At 38.6% G+C, this 16,425-nt stretch overlaps 2 protein-coding genes across 3 annotated transcripts in view; both read right to left on the bottom strand.

Annotated features, from left to right (window-relative positions):
- smpd3 (sphingomyelin phosphodiesterase 3) overlaps positions 1–16,003 on the bottom strand; it is a 52,509-nt gene extending 36,506 nt beyond the window's left edge. Inside the window, exons 1-2 of one of the 2 annotated variants that reach the window (XM_055009080.1) lie at positions 15,643–16,003; positions 12,858–13,038 (exon numbers count right to left, since the gene is read on the bottom strand). The gene's annotated coding sequence lies outside the window, so the exon portion shown is untranslated. The other variant, XM_023295354.3, reaches the window with a different exon arrangement.
- Positions 2,247–2,618, bottom strand: LOC129347883 (keratin-associated protein 19-2-like). The gene has a single exon (XM_055006494.1). It carries the CDS (start codon positions 2,616–2,618, stop codon positions 2,247–2,249), a length of 372 nt encoding a protein of 123 aa, XP_054862469.1.
- Positions 16,004–16,425: the final 422 nt, after the last annotated feature.

Raw genomic sequence — 16,425 nt, 5'->3', positions numbered from 1 at the left:
AGAACCGCTAGAACCACTAGAATCACTACAACTAGAACCACTAGAACCGCTAGAACTGGAGCCACTAGAACTGCTAGAACTAAAAGCACTAGAACCCCTAGAACCACTAGAACTACTAGAACTGCTAGAACTAGAACCGCTAGAACCACTAGAACCACTGATGACAATATACAGTTTTTTATTACACTGCCAAGGAACGCAGTTGAGTTATGTGATGATTAGCATACATTTGTCTGTCTGTCAGCAACTTTACTCTAAAACAGACAAATGGATTTTGATGAAATTTCCAGGGAAGGTCAGAAATGACAAAAGGACCAAGTGATTAGATTTTAGCAGTTATGCATAGTCTGGGTCCATGGATTGGTTAAAGATTTCTGTATCATTGCCAGATAGCGGCATGGTGTCACTGTAACCATGACAACAAGTGAACGCTACGCAGCTGATTGTGATCCTACTACAAATCCACCTCTGAGGACTTATCAGGACTTATCCATCAGAAATGATCCAAGGAACAACTGATTAAATTGTGGGGGTGTTTCTGAGTCCCATCTATTCCTGCCACCCGCTACATATTTAGGTCACGTGATTCAGTATCCATACATAACGTACACATGCAGAAGACACGCCTGTGCTCAGAGGAAGGTCATTGTGTTTGTGAGGACATCTATATTAAATGGACACATGATTTCTGATCATCAATAACTAATAAACAAATGCTGCATTTCTGACATATGGCGCAATGAGCAGCCTTGGAGGAGGACTGAGCTCTCTGAGGGCTTATCTAGTTATTATTATTATTATTTCCAAGGTGAAGCTTCACAGGATGTTTTTTTCTTCAATTCAATTCAATTCAATTCAATTCAGTTCAGTTCAATTCAGTTCAATTCAATTCAATTCAGTTTTATTTATATAGTGCCAGTTACAGTCAAATTGTCTCGAGACGCTTTACAGAACCCATATGCCTGAACCCCCAGAGCAGCCCTAAGGAGACAGTGGCAGGAAAACACCCTTTTAACAGGGAAAAAAACCTCGAGCAGAACCCGGCTCTAATGTCGGGGAACCATCTGCTGCTGGCCAGACGGGTTTAGAGGGACAGAAGAGGTAGAGATAGAGGGATAGAGATAGAGGGATAGAGATAGAGGGATGGAGATAGAGAGGTAGACGGGATAGAGGTAGAGAGGTAGAGGGGTAGAAGTTGTTCTTGTTTTTGTTTCTCTTCATTCTCGATACGATTACAAACCGTGGATTTGTGGTTTGATCATGTCGAGGTTTTATCTAGAATCAAAGCTGCTGATGTTCTGCTTTTGTTTTCAGCCCCAGTGTCCCGATGACCTCTGACCTCCCTGAACATTGTAAAAAATGAACTGCAGCTCTGTTTAAACCTGGATCTGCTTTAAATATCAGACCCAAACTCGATCCGAATTGCAGTTTTCTGTTAATGAACAGATTTTTTTTTTTAACAGATTACAGCTAATAACAAATAAAATCACTTTAAAAACATTCTTCTACATGCAAACCAGGAAACATCCACATTGTTTACTGTAATGTGAAAGAAAAATGATGAATATTAGAGAAATCATCATGAATCTGTTTATTTACATCCAATAATAAACCTCATTATTCTGATGTTTGTTCTGATCACATTCAGGAGACAACACAAGAACACGCATGTAGACAGACACACGCATGACATGATCAATACTGCAGCAAGGATTTAACATGTTAAAGTGCAGCAGACAAAAGTATTGATCCATCAGTATTGATCCACTGTGTTTCTAACAGCTCATCTTCTGTCACAATCACACGATTAACACAACAATACACAGAAAACACACAACAAATAATCACACAACAATCACACGACAGCAGCTTTTATCTCCACATCTGATCTTCTCACAGGTTAAGCAATAAAAACAGAACCGACCATCATGTTATTTCCCATCATCCTCCAGTAACCAGGTAAGAATTCAAATCAGAACCAACCAGAACCAACCAGCTCCAACCAGAACCAACCAGAACCAACCAGCTCCAACCAGAACCAATCAGCTCCAACCAGAACCAACCAGATCAGACCAGAACCAATCAGATCCGACCAGAACCAACCAGCTCCAACCAGCTCCAACCAGAACCAACCAGCTCCAACCAGAAGAAGAAAAAGGAAGAAGAAACAGAAGCAAATAAGCTAAACATTCAGAAGTGTCTCCTAAATTTCTCTTCATTTAAATAAACTATTTATGGCTCAAAAACTATCCCAGACCACCATCCATCCCATAGTAACCCAGACCACTATCCATCCCATAGTAACCCAGACCACTATCCATCCCATAATATCCCAGACCACCATCCATCCCATAATATCCCAGACCACCATCCATCCCATAATATCCCAGACCACCATCCATCCCATAGTAACCCAGACCACTATCCATCCCATAGTAACCCAGACCACCATCCATCCCATAATATCCCAGACCACCATCCATCCCATAATATCCCAGACCACCATCCATCCCATAGTAACCCAGACCACCATCCATCCCATAGTAACCCAGACCACCATCCATCCCATAATATCCCAGACCACCATCCATCCCATAGTAACCCAGACCACCATCCATCCCATTGTATTGTGTTACATTGTGTGTGTTTTGTGTATTCTGTGTGTTGTGAGTGTATTGTGTGTGTGTACTGTGTGTATATTGTGCGTGTATTGTGTTGCATTGTGTTGCATTGTGTTGCACTGTGTGTGTGTACTGTGTATATTGTACGTGTATTGTGTTGCATTGTGTGTGTGTACTGTGCGTGTATTGTGTTGCATTGTGTGTGTGTACTGTGCGTGTATTGTGTTGCATTGTGTGTGTGTACTGTGTGTGTGTTGTGTGTGTATTGTGTGTGCATTTGTGTGTTGTATTGCATTGTGTGTGTATTGTGTGAGTATTGTGTTGTATTGTGTGTATGTGTGCGAGTGTATTGTGTGTGTGTGTATTGTGTGTGTATTGTGTTGTTGTGTGTGTGAGTGCATTGTGTGTGTGTGTGTGTATTGTTTGTGAGTGTATTGTGTGTGTGTGTATTGTGTTGTGTGGGAGTGTATTGTGTGTGTGTGTATTGTGTTGTATTGTGTGTGAGTGTATTGTATTGTGTGTGCGTTGTGTGTATATTGTGTGTTTGTTGTGTGTATTGTGTTGTATTGTGTGTGTGCTGTGAGTATATTGTGTGTTTGTTGTGTGTATTGTGTTGTATTGTGTGTGTGCTGTGAGTATATTGTGTGTGTATTGTGTTGTATTGTGTGTGTGCTGTGAGTATATTGTGTGTATTGTGTGTGTATTGTGTTGTATTGTGTGTATTGTGTGTATATTGTGTGTGTGTTGTGTGTATTGTGTTGTATTGTGTGTGTTGTGAGTATATTGTGTGTGTGTATTGTGTTGTATTGTAAGTCTTTCAGGGTAAGAGTGGTATGTTGTGTATGTTGTGTATTTTGTGTATGTTGTGTATTTTGTGTACGTTGTGTATGTTGTGTATGTTGTGTATCTTCCTGTAAAGAGCAGATCTCTGAGGCTGCTGACTGTTGTCATGGCAACAGCCCAAAGTTCAGATCTCAGCAAACACAGGTGAGTGTTCACTACAGATAGATACTACAATAAAATACTACAGGTAGATACTACAGGTAGATACTATAATAAAATACTACAGGTAGATACTACAGTTAAATACTACAGGTAGATACTACAATAAAATATTACAGGTAGATACTACAATAAAATACTACAGGTAGATACTACGGTTAAATAGTACAGTTAAATACTACAGGTAGATACTACAGTTAAATACTACAGGTAGATACTACAGTAAAATACTACAGTTAAATAGTACAGGTAGATACTACAGTTAAATACTACTACTACTAATAATAATAATAATAATAATAATAATAATAATAATAATGGATTAGATTTATATAGCGCTTTTCAAGGCACTCAAAGCGCTTCACAATGAATCCATTATTCATTCACTCACACATTCTCACTCAGCGGTGGTAAACTACATTTGTAGCCACAGCTGCCCTGGGGCAGACTGACGGACAGTTAAATACTACAGTTAGATAGTACAGTTAAATACTACAGTAAAATACTACAGTTAAGTACTACAGTTAAGTACTACAATTAAATACTACAGTTAAATACTACAGTTAGATAGTACAGTTAAATACTACAGTAAAATACTACAGTTAAGTACTACAGTTAAGTACTACAATTAAATACTACAGTTAAATACTACAGTTAGATAGTACAGTTAAATACTACAGTAAAATACTACAGTTAAGTACTACAATTAAATACTACAGTTAGATACTACAGTTAGATAGTACAGTTAAATACTACAGTAAAATACTACAGTTAAGTACTACAGTTAAGTACTACAATTAAATACTACAGTTAGATAGTACAGTTAGATAGTACAGTTAAATACTACAGTTAAGTACTACAGTTAAGTACTACAATTAAATACTACAGTTAGATAGTACAGTTAAATACTACAGTAAAATACTACAGTTAAGTACTGCAATTAAATACTACAGTTAGATACTACAGTTAGATAGTACAGTTAAATACTACAGTAAAATACTACAGTTAAGTACTACAGTTAAGTACTACAATTAAATACTACAGTTAAATACTACAGTTAGATAGTACAGTTAGATAGTACAGTTAAATACTACAGTAAAATACTACAGTTAAGTACTACAGTTAAGTACTACAATTAAATACTACAGTTAAATACTACAGTTAGATAGTACAGTTAAATACTACAGTAAAATACTACAGTTAAGTATTACAATTAAATACTACAGTTAAATGCTACAGTTAGATAGTACAGTTAGATAGTACAGTAAAATACTACAGTTAAGTACTACAGTTAAGTACTACAATTAAATACTACAGTTAAATACTACAGTTAGATAGTACAGTTAAATACTACAGTTAAGTACTACAGTTAAATACTACAGTGAGATACTACAGGTAGATACTACAGTCAGATAGTACAGTTAGATAGTACAGTTAGATAGTACAGTTAAGTACTACAGGTAAATACTACAGGTAAATACTACAGGTAGATACTAAAGAGAAATACTACAATTAAATACTACAGGTAGACAGTACAGTTAAATACTACAGTTAAATACTACAGGTAGATACTACAGTTAAATACTACAGAGAAATACTACAATTAAATACTACAGGTAGATAGTACAGTTAAATACTACAGTGAAATACTACAGGTAAGTACTACAGTTAAATACTACACAGAAATACTACAATTAAATACTACAGGTAGATAGTACAGTTAAATACTACAGTTAAATACTACAGGTAGATACTACAGTTAAATACTACAGAGAAATACTACAATTAAATACTACAGGTAGATAGTACAGTTAAATACTACAGTTAAATACTACAGGTAGATACTACAGTTAAATACTACAGAGAAATACTACAATTAAATACTACAGGTAGATAGTACAGTTAAATACTACAGTGAAATACTACAGGTAAGTACTACAGTTAAATACTACACAGAAATACTACAATTAAATACTACAGGTAGATAGTACAGTTAAATACTACAGTGAAATACTACAGGTAGATACTACAGTTAAATAAAAATACTACAGTTCTACAGTTATATTCAGAGTTCATCCAGAACATAACAGACTGTATACAGGAAGAACTGACCAGGACCAGAATCAGGACCAGGACCAGGACCAGGACCAGAACCAGGACCAGGACCAGGACCAGAACCAGGACCAACCTCTCTGAGGTTTTGAGTCTTTTCTGGATCATTTCTGACTCATTTTAGACAATTTTCTGGTCATTTTCAACCAGTTTTATGTGAACTTGGATCTTTTCTCCTCATTTTGGATCATTTTAGAATCATTCTGGACACATTTCATGTCGTTCTGGTTCTCACCTGGATGGATTTAAGCTGATCTGGGGTCAGTTTTTACCAGAACTCAGATCTGTTTAAATCCATCCAGGAACAGAATCAGGTCAACATGAAGCTCAGAGCCTCAGTAATTACAGAATAGACACACATGCACACACGCACACACATTTACACACCTACACACACACTTGCACACACTTGCACACACTTGCACACACGCCCAGGTAATGACAGGCCGGTCCTGGTCCTGGTCCTGGTCCTGGTCCTGGTCTGTTATCAGTCTGTGGTTTCTGAACCACATCAGAACAGAAGCTGCTCATTATCCAGAAGAACGGATCCAGAAATAGAACCTCAGGAGGTCAGAACCTCAGGAGAACCACAGATGGGTTCTAGGAAACATTTCTGAGATGAGATCTAAAACCAGGAACCAGTGAATGAGTGTTCCTGGATCTGAAGGTAGTCAGGATCCTTAGAGGATCTTTAGAGGAACATTGAAGGATCTTTAGTGGGTTCATCCTCTAGTCGGCGCCTCACCTCTGCTCTGCTCTGGGCTCCTGAATTGAATTAGAGATTATAAGGGAGATTTATGAAGGAAGCGAGGCTGAATGACGCAGGACAGATTTCTATAATCTGCAGCTCTGAGGTTAAAGTGGAGCTCAGCAGCCAACGGTCGACCTGCAGCCGATTTATTCTGTAACGGAGGACCAAGCTCAGACAGAGACACCAGAAGATACATAGAACAAAGAGAAGATAGGATTCCTTCAGCCGGAGCAGGAATAAAAACACTGGAACTATCTGGGATTCAATTACAGGGTTTTAGTTTTTGGTAGTTTTACTCCAGATCATGTGGAGTTTTCTAAGTTGCCCTGTTGCCCCACAGAGAGACAGTCGGAGATCCAGAAGCTGTTTCTGATGTAAGGATGAAGCCCAGCGATCCGCTAGAAATGACAGGAACTCTACGTGAAGGTTGGAGAAGTTCTGGTTTCGAATCAGCATCTCGTTGAAGCTGGAATCAGTCGAACCACGTGTGGATCTAAACATGTGGATCTAAACATGAGGGTCTAAACATGTGGCTGTAATCAGGCTGGTCTGGGTTCAGTCTGTGGCAGGATAAACCTGAAACAACCAAATCTACAGAATCGCCACCGACAACAAACTCGGTGAACCTGGAGGCAGAAACAGAACGAGACTCTGAGCAAACTGAGCCAAAATGACACAAATCTGCAACTGAAAGACACAAAAAATAACAAACACAAAAGGCTACTGAAAATGAAAGTAAGCAATGACTGAAAAGGACAAAAACAAAAAACTGCAACAGAAAAATGAGCGGAAAATTGCGAAAAAAAAAAAAACTAAATAAAAGCCAAAGTAAAAAACAACTAATGATGAAAATCAATGAGCGACTGGACACAATAAATCTCATTTTGGACAATTTTCTGGTAATTTCCAACAAGTTTTATGAAAACTTGGATCTATTCTCCTCATTTTGGATCATTTTAGAATCATTCAGGACACATTTCATGTCATTCTGGTTCTCACCTGGATGGCTTTAAACTGATCTGGAGTCAGTTTTTACCAGAACTCAGATCAGTTTTACATCTATTCAGGCGTCTCAGTCTGAAGATAATCCATATTTCACCAATTCTGGACAATGTCCAAGTCATTTTGGACATTTTTGGACTAATTTGGTCAAATATTGAGTCATTCTGGAAGGTTTTTGTCATTTTTTGGACAAATTCTAATAATTTTGGGACCATTTAGTGTCATTTTTGTCATTTTGAACAGTTTTTGAGCCATTTTTGACAAATATTGAGAAATTTGTGGTTATTTTTGTGTAATTTTAGCCAAGTTTCATGTAAATTAACCAGTTTTTAAATAAAAAAAAACCCAAACACATCTGAGTTGTGCTAAAAACTGACCCCAGATAAGTTTTACCTCCTTCCAGGTGTCTCAGTCTGAACACTGAATTTGGTTTCTGTTCATTATCTCTCACCCTTGTATATATTGTAAATATTATTACTATTGTTCTATTATTATTTTATTCTTATCACTATGTCTACTGTTACATAAGCTGCTGTAATAATGTAAATTTCCCCTGGCGTGGGGAGAAATAAAGAACTTTATCTTATCTTTATCTTATCTTATCTTATTAACGAGCATCAATATCACAGACTATCAGTGTTCCAACAGCTAAACTGTAAAATTAGGTCCAGAAAGTTTAATTATGAAGATTAGAACATGTTGAGAACAGGATGGTGTCTCCAGATGATCCTGGTTTCTCCTACCAACAGGAGTCTGACTTTACCCAATTTCTCTCCAACTTTACATAGAATTAGTATTTTTAAAAAGACATAAAAGTGGGTGAAATAAGAAAGGCTGTCTCATTAATGAAAACTGGGAAATCTCCCGGCTACGATGGACTTCCTGCCGAGTATTACAAAGAGTATATAGACATCCTTGCTCCAGTACTGCAGAAGGTATATCAGGAAGCCTTTGAGCTTGGCCAGATACCACCTACTTTTAATGAAGCATTGATATCCCTAATTCCTAAAAAGGATAAAGACACAACAAATCCATCCAATTATCGACCTATTAGCCTGCTTAATCTGGACTGCAAAATATTTGCAAAGATACTTGCATAATGTCTCCAACAATTCTTGCCAAGCATCATACACCCTGATCAGGTGGGCTTCGTGAAAAACAGATCATCCCCAGATAACGTAAGAAAACTCCTGCACCTAATGTGGCTTAGCCAGTTTAAAGAAGTACCGATAGCGGCTATTTCCTTAGATGCTGAGAAGGCCTTTGACAGGGTGGAGTGGAACTTCCTCTTTGCCACCCTGTCACACTTTGGGTTTGGTCCACATTTCTCTAAGTGGGTTAAGCTTTTGTACAAGGAGCCTAAAGCTGCTGTGATAACTAACAGGGTTATCTCACCATTCTTTCAGCTCTCCAGAGGGACCTGTCAGGGTTGCTCTCTCAGCCCGCTGTTATTCATTATTTTTTTGGAGATGTTAGCTATCAGTATCAGGACAAATGGAGGCATTAAGGGGGTTGAGTGCGGTGGTCACGAACATAAATTACTGCTTTATGCAGATGACATTTTAGCAGTGGTAACAGATCCACTTAACTCTCTACCCCATTTGATGGACACTATGAAGTCATATTCCGATCTCTCAGGTTATTCTATAAACTGGGACAAATCTGAGGCTATGCCAATATCTGCCCTGTGTTACTCATATATGGTCCAAAAATTTAATTTTCAGTGGATCCCCAAGGGTATGAAATATCTAGGAATTAGATTGAGCCAGGATTTAGGAGAGTTGCCCTCACTGAACTTTAACCCAGTGTTACAAAAAATCCAGACAAGTTTAGAAAAGTGGGAGAGGTTAAAACGTACACTTTGGGGAAAGGTTAACATTATAAAAATGATAACAGCCCCCCAATTTAACCATGTGGCTATGATGCTACCTATCACCATACCTCCTGTAATTTTTAGAAGATATGAAGGCTTCGTTAAACAGTTCTTATGGGGAGGTAAGAAGGCCAGAATTAAGCTAAGTAAACTATGTGCTCCAAGAGAGAAAGGGGGTATGGGACTACTGGAACCAAGATTATATTGTTTGTCATTTGAAATGGCCAAAATAGCTAACTATTGGGAACAGGATGGAAAAGCGGTGGACTGGTTGATTATTGAGACTGAATTATCTTTACTGTTTACTCCGAAAGAGAGAATAATTGAGAAAGTTGATTCAGCAAATCCAATTCTTAATCACTCCAGAGAGGTTTGGATGGAAGCACACCATATCCTGAAAATACCACAATATGTACAGCCCTGTACATCCTTATGGAACAATCCCAGTATTTGTATCGGGAAAGCACCTGTGTACTGGAGGTGGTGGCACTCAGGTGGCATCCTTACAATAGGAGACTTGTATAAAGATGGAGTGTTTATACCATTCCCAGACTTGATCCAAAATTTTAAATTGGAGGGTAGAGATAATCTTTGGAAATGCCTACAAATAAAAAGCTGTATAACCTCTAAATGTAAGTTGGGGGGAGTTGTAGAAAACTGCATTTTGGACTAGCTTAACATGCCGCATGGGTGCCACACAGTCTCCCAATTTTATAAACTGATTGGGAGCTCTATAAGCGGTGAGTCATCTAATGTGACATTAATATGGCAACAAGATTTAAGACAAGAATTCTCACAGGATAAATGGCTAAAAATTTTGTCAGATTGTAGAAAATATATAAAGGAGGCTCGAGGAAAGTTCATACAATATAAGATCTTGCACAGGTACTACCATACCCCATCGAGACTATATAGAATGAAACTGTTGAAGGACAACCTTTGCTGGAAATGCAAAACAGAGGTTGGAACTTTCCTTCACTGTATCTGGGAGTGTTCTCTGGTGGCACCTTTCCGGAGTAAAGTTGTTCAGGTTCTGAGTAGCTGGTTCGGTTCAACGATCCCTCTGAGCCCAGATCTTTGTCTTATAGGTGATAAAACTCAATTACAGAACGCCTCAAAGAGTGCTTTTTCTGTCATTATGGTTGGTTTGATCACTGCATCTAGAATTATTTTAAGACTTTGGAAAATGGACAGAAGCCCATGTCTGAAAGACTGGGTAGATGTAATGATAGAGACAGCATCTTATGAATCTATGCTGCATAGATTAAAGGGCAATACAGAAGATGGGACCACCTCCTGGGACTGTTTTTGGGCTCGCATAAAAACGGACTAAGACACGGTGCAGACCCCAAAAGTATCAGGATCTCTTGTATAACCACATCACAATAACATTGTATTATTCCAGTCCAGCATACAGTGTTTTTTGTTTGTTTATCGTTTTCTCTGATGGGATGCCCTGTCTGTTTATGTATCTTTTATCCTATGTTTGTAATTGTCTGTCTGGCCTGTGCAATGTATCCCAGTATTCCTTACTTTTGTTTTGTTATTCTACCATTATTTTTCATTTGTAATACATCGAAAAATTAATAAAAACTTTCTTACTCTGTACAACTGTTGAGTATTTTAGATCAAGTTTCCAGTCTTTCTGGACACTTTTGAGTCATTTTAAACCATCTTTATCTTATTTGGGAAACTTTGAGTCATTTTGGAAAAATTTCAAACCATTTCAGAAAAGATTCCAGTCATCTCTGGTGAAATGTGGACCAAAGACTGTAATTTAGTAGAAATATGGATCCATAGATCCATAGATATACACTGACAGGAACTTTATGGAGACACTAGACCAACCTGGATTGGAGGTTTTAGACTTTGCTTCCATCTTCAGGTTCACTAATTAACCTGTTCTCTGCTGGATCCATCCACTGATTCTGATCTAATATAAACTGTTCTGTCTGATCTCATTTCATGCTAGTAGTTTATTTATTTAGATTCTGAACCTTTAAAATGTTTTCTCAGGTTGTTTTGAGGGTTCAATATAAAAAAAATCTCAAGTCTGAAAACATCTAAAATTCTCAAACTTCCGTCAGAATATTTGACACGGTTCAGTTTTGGGTTCTAAATAAATCAACTCTGAACTCCTCTGATGTTTTACTGGATCTACTGAAGTATTCATGAGTATTCAGGTACAGAAACTGGATCCCACCTATCAGGTGTCTCTATAGGAGCCCCTCCCAGCCTCCCTCCACCTGCTGAACATCCTGTGTTGTGATTGGTCAATCAGAAGGAAACATGCAGCAGCAATATCGTCCTGATCTGATCCATCAGATCCACACATCAGACGGAGAAGATTCAGGTTAAACACCGCCACAGACCGAACAAGAGCTTTAGATCATCGACTGGAGAAGGTCAGGTCTGGAGTTCATCAGTTATTTATCAGCATCCGACCAGAACATGGAGGCTGACCTGAAGCTAGCAGACGTCTCCATCCTGGTTAAAGTCTCCTCAGTCTACTGGTCCAGAAACCAGCAGCTTCTTAAACATCTCAGCCTCTACATCCAACATGAACTTCTCCAGCAGCCTCTCAATGATCACAGGTTCTCTGGCAGCTTTTAGACTGAAGGACAGAAGAAGCTGCAGGTGTGAACGGATCTCACCTGGACGATCACACAGGTGAGTTCACCTGAAGATCTGAAACACGACTGTCTCCTCCATAACAGGTCGGACAGTTTCTAGTGAGTTAAATTCATCACATTTATGAGACAAGAGGAAAGAAAAGAGGAGAAATAAAGACGGAGAGAAAAAGAGAGAACAGGAAGGAGAAGAAGATTAAAAGAAACGAGATGGAGGAGACGAGGAAACAAGATGAGGAAACCAGTCAGCCACACCTCAAGAAAATAAATCCACAGCAGAGCCTGACATTCCATCGGAACCAGAAACCAGAGAACTGAATAACTGCTAACAAACCACTAAATAACCACCAACTAGTCACTAAATAACCACCAACTAACTACTAAATAACCACCAACTAACCATTAGATAACCACCAACTACTAACCAACCAGTCCTTCCAGTTTAACTGTCATCCATCAAACTATAAAATCATTAATGGAAAAAACACTGAAGGTTGAAATTCATTCATCAGAGACAGAGAGAGAGAGAGAGAGAGAGAGAGTATTGTGTGTATTGTGCATCAGTGTGGTTATGTGTGTCTGTATTGTGTGTTAGTGTGTAATAGAGTGTGTGTTGTGTGTCTGTCTTCATGCAAATCTGAGTCAAATGTCTGATCGGGCGGATCGAGGTGCGGCTGCGGACACTGACCGTCTCCCTCCCCGGCTCTCGGCGAGCTCTCAGCGGGCTCTCGGTGGCCTCAGCCCGGGCTCTCGGCGCCCCTCGCTGCGCCGCTACATCCACACATGCAACCGATGTTCCCCAGCAGCAGCGGCGGGGAGCGGAGGGTCGCCGCCCCGCCGCTGCTGTCCCGGGAGCGGACACTGACCTGATGGAGATCCGCCTCCGAAGCGCCGTCCTCCCGCCGAGCAGAGCGCAGGTTCCCGGTTCCGACTGAGCGGCAGCGGAGCGGCGACTGACGGCGGAGACGTTCAGCACCACCCAATGAACAGCGCCACTGACGTCACCGAGGGACGCAGGCCCCACCCCCCCGCTGCCATAGCGACCGCCTATAGGAGGAGAGTAGGATCATGTTCCAGTAAATACAGTTTAACTCATTTAAAGTCTCATTTTAGGGTTTATTTCTGCTATTTTCTTCTTTAATGTTTAGTTTCTCATTGATGCTGTTTATTATTATTATGTTCAGTCTTTGTGTCTCTTTTTTTCTTCTTTTGTGACTCATTTGTGTTGTTTTTTTGTCCCTTTTTGTCTGTTTTTTTTCCCCATTTTATGCCTTGCTTTTCTTAGTATGTGTTCCGTTTATGTATTTGTTTTTTGATTAGCAATTCTTTTTATCCGCCAAAGTCAGTAAGGGTGTTTTGACATGAGTCGAAAATGAGCAGACGACATGAGCAGAATCAATTTTCTATTTTCTGTTTCATTTTTCTTGTTTTTCTTGTTTGTCATTTTTTTTCTCATTTTGAGTTGTGATTTTCTTTGTTTTGTGTCACATATTTTGTCATTTGATGTGTCGTTGGTGCAGCTTACCCTAAATATATCTATATAGATATATATTATTCAGATTTTGTCTAAAATGACTCAAATTTGTCCAAAATGACAAAAAATTGTCATAAATAAGGCAAAGACAGTCTAAAATGGCTAAAAAGTGACTAAAAAAAACTTGATCTAAAATACTCTACAGTTGTACAAAAAATAAAAAAGAAGTTCCAACATGAATGGCAAATGGTAAGTATTTATATAACGCTTTACTATACCTGTAACGATACCCAAAGCACTTTACATTATACATCACATTCACACATACATTCACACACTGATGGTGGAAGCTGCCATGCTAGGCGCTAACCACAACCCATCAGGAGCAGTTAGGAGTTCAGTGTCTTGCTCAGGGACACCTGGACATGAGCTCTCCAGACCAGGGATCAAACTGTTCCACAAGACAAAAACTTGATGAAAAGTAACAAATATTGGCCTAAAATTACAAAAAAAAAAGTCAAAATGAATAATTATTAGCCCTTGTAATGGGGAAAAAGTTTAAAATCTTACGTCTTTGGCTGACATTTCACCAAAGATGATTTAAATCTGATCTGAAATTGTTTGAAATTTGTTCAAAATTACTAAAAATGTGTCCTAAATAAGATAAAGATGGTCAAAAATGATTCAAAATTGTCCAAATTGACAATTACAAGTAACATTTGTCCCTTAAAAATGGTACAAAAGTGCTTTCATTTTCAATCCAGGCTGGTATATTGTCTCCAAAAAGTTCCTAGACTTGAAATTTGTTCAAAGCTACTTTCTAACATCTCAACAATGACTCAAAAATCATCCAAAATGACTTGAATTTTGTCTGAAATGTGTCATAGTATGCCTGAAATGACTTAAAATTTATCCAAAATGAGTGAAGACTATCCAAAATGACAAAATTGTCTAAAATTACTTAAAATTTAAGTAAAACATATTAAAAATTGTCCAAAATGACTCAAAATAGTCCAAAATGTCAATAATAAACAATAGAAAAAAAGTGTAAAAATCTCCAACCAGGCTGGTCTAGTGTCTCCATAAAGTTCCTGTCAGTGTTTATCTATGGATGGATCCATGTTTCTACTAAAATACAGTCTTTGGTCCACATTTCTCCAGAGACGACTTGAATCTTGTCTGAAATTGTTTGAAATGTGACTAAAAATTTGTCCCAAATAAGATAAAGACGGTTTAAAATGACTCCAAAGTGTCCAGAAAGATTTGAAATTTGACCTAAACACTCAACAGTTGTACAAAGTAAGACAAAGAGGGTCCAACATGGGGGGGGGAGTGCAAAATCTTCAGTCTTTGGTCAACATTTCACTAAAGACAACTGACATTGTGTCTCATTCTGGTTGTTTTCAGTCTCTGTGGGACAGTTTTGTCTCTTTGTCGTTTTTCTGAGTCTTGTTTTTTGTGATGTCGGTCTTATTTCTGTCATTTTGTGCCTCATTTATCTCCTCATACTGTAAATATTATTCTTATAATTATTATACTATGTTATTAAAAAGCCTCGACAGACTCTCAGTTTGCCTTGTTTTGTCTGATTTGTCTCATTTCATTTGTCTTTTTAAATTTTGCGTCTCACTTTGTCTTTTTTGTCTCATTTATTTGTTAGGTTTTTCTCTTAGAAGCTCAGATGCAGGAAAGAGTCAGACTAATGCAGCAATAATCATTTATTCAAAACAAGTAAGGATTACTGAACTACAATTCCCAAGGAAACTCAAAATACCTGAAGTAACCGGAACAATAAGATAATGACTTTTACTAGAACATTAGAGCCTCTAGTGGCTGGCAGACGAAACAAGAAGCCTATAGTAGCTGACCCACAGCAGGTAATTCCTGGGCAGGAGATCTACAGCTTTAACACTCGCTCAAATCACATCGACAAGTTCAGAAAAACGAAAGGCCTGTTAAGGAAGCCACCCTAACTCAAGTGTTAAACAAAACACGCAAACCAGAGACTCTACAGCTTAGAGTGGAAATACCAACAAACTAGGAAACTAGTAAACCACAACTACAGGAACTCTCACTTCGAGCAGAGGTTCTGTAAACAAAAGACTACTATAGCAACTTATTCTCTAAGAACCACAACCTATAAACTCTAAACGGAGTCTGCTTGGACGGGTTCTCACCTGGCAACTAGGAAGGATGACAGGCTGTGGCTCGAAGGTGGAGCGGAGGGATGGACGTGGAGACGGCAGGTGAGGACTGAAGCTGGCACTCGACGGCAGAGGAACGGTTGGGGATGAACCGGGTGACAAATCCTGATGGTGGGGAAGGCCAGTAGGCAGGTGGGTCTGATGAGTGCAAATCCAGGAGCAGTCCAGGCTGAGGGAGAACAGAAACACGTTACTAAAGGTCTCAAAATAACACAGCAAGAATTACTGAGTCAACACTGACTCATTGCTTTCACAATCTGATGTAGAATGAAGAGAAGAGTCAGGTTATATTGTGACGGAGTGGTGGACTGATTGGCTCTGCACATCCGCTCCTGCTTCTGCTGATTGCTCTGATGAAGATCGTCTTTATCTGCCGCTGCTGTCTCACTGTCACTCCTTCCTAAAAAGGAACAAACAGAAGGGAAGGAGGGACCCTAGCCAGGACCTGCAGAGGCAGGCCTGACATTATTTTTCATTTGATATTTTGCTTTTCTTATTTTTTGCTTGATTTTTCTTGTTTTTCTTGTTTTGTGTCATTTTTTTCTCATTTTGAGTTGTGATTTTCTTTGTTTTGTGTCTCATTTTTGGTCATTTATTGTGTCTTTGGTGCAGTTTATCTCTATAGAATACTTATTTATATACAGATATACTTCAGTCAGTGCATTTCATCAAAACAGGCCACAACTTATCTAACACTGGATGTAAAATCTGTGTCGTCATGAATTAAAGTTATATTTGGTGGAGTCTTTAGTCCAG

This window comes from Amphiprion ocellaris, chromosome 3 (assembly GCF_022539595.1).
Source record: "Amphiprion ocellaris isolate individual 3 ecotype Okinawa chromosome 3, ASM2253959v1, whole genome shotgun sequence".
In the NCBI taxonomy this organism is placed as follows: Eukaryota; Metazoa; Chordata; class Actinopteri; family Pomacentridae; genus Amphiprion; species Amphiprion ocellaris.
The sequence above is the reverse complement of the archived record's forward strand: the minus strand, read 5'-3'. Positions and strand labels throughout refer to the sequence as shown.

Excerpts from the sequence above, each read along its gene's own strand:
- LOC129347883 (XM_055006494.1), bottom strand. The coding sequence starts at position 2,618 with ATGGATGGTGGTCTGGGTTACTATGGGATGGATGGTGGTCTGGGATAT.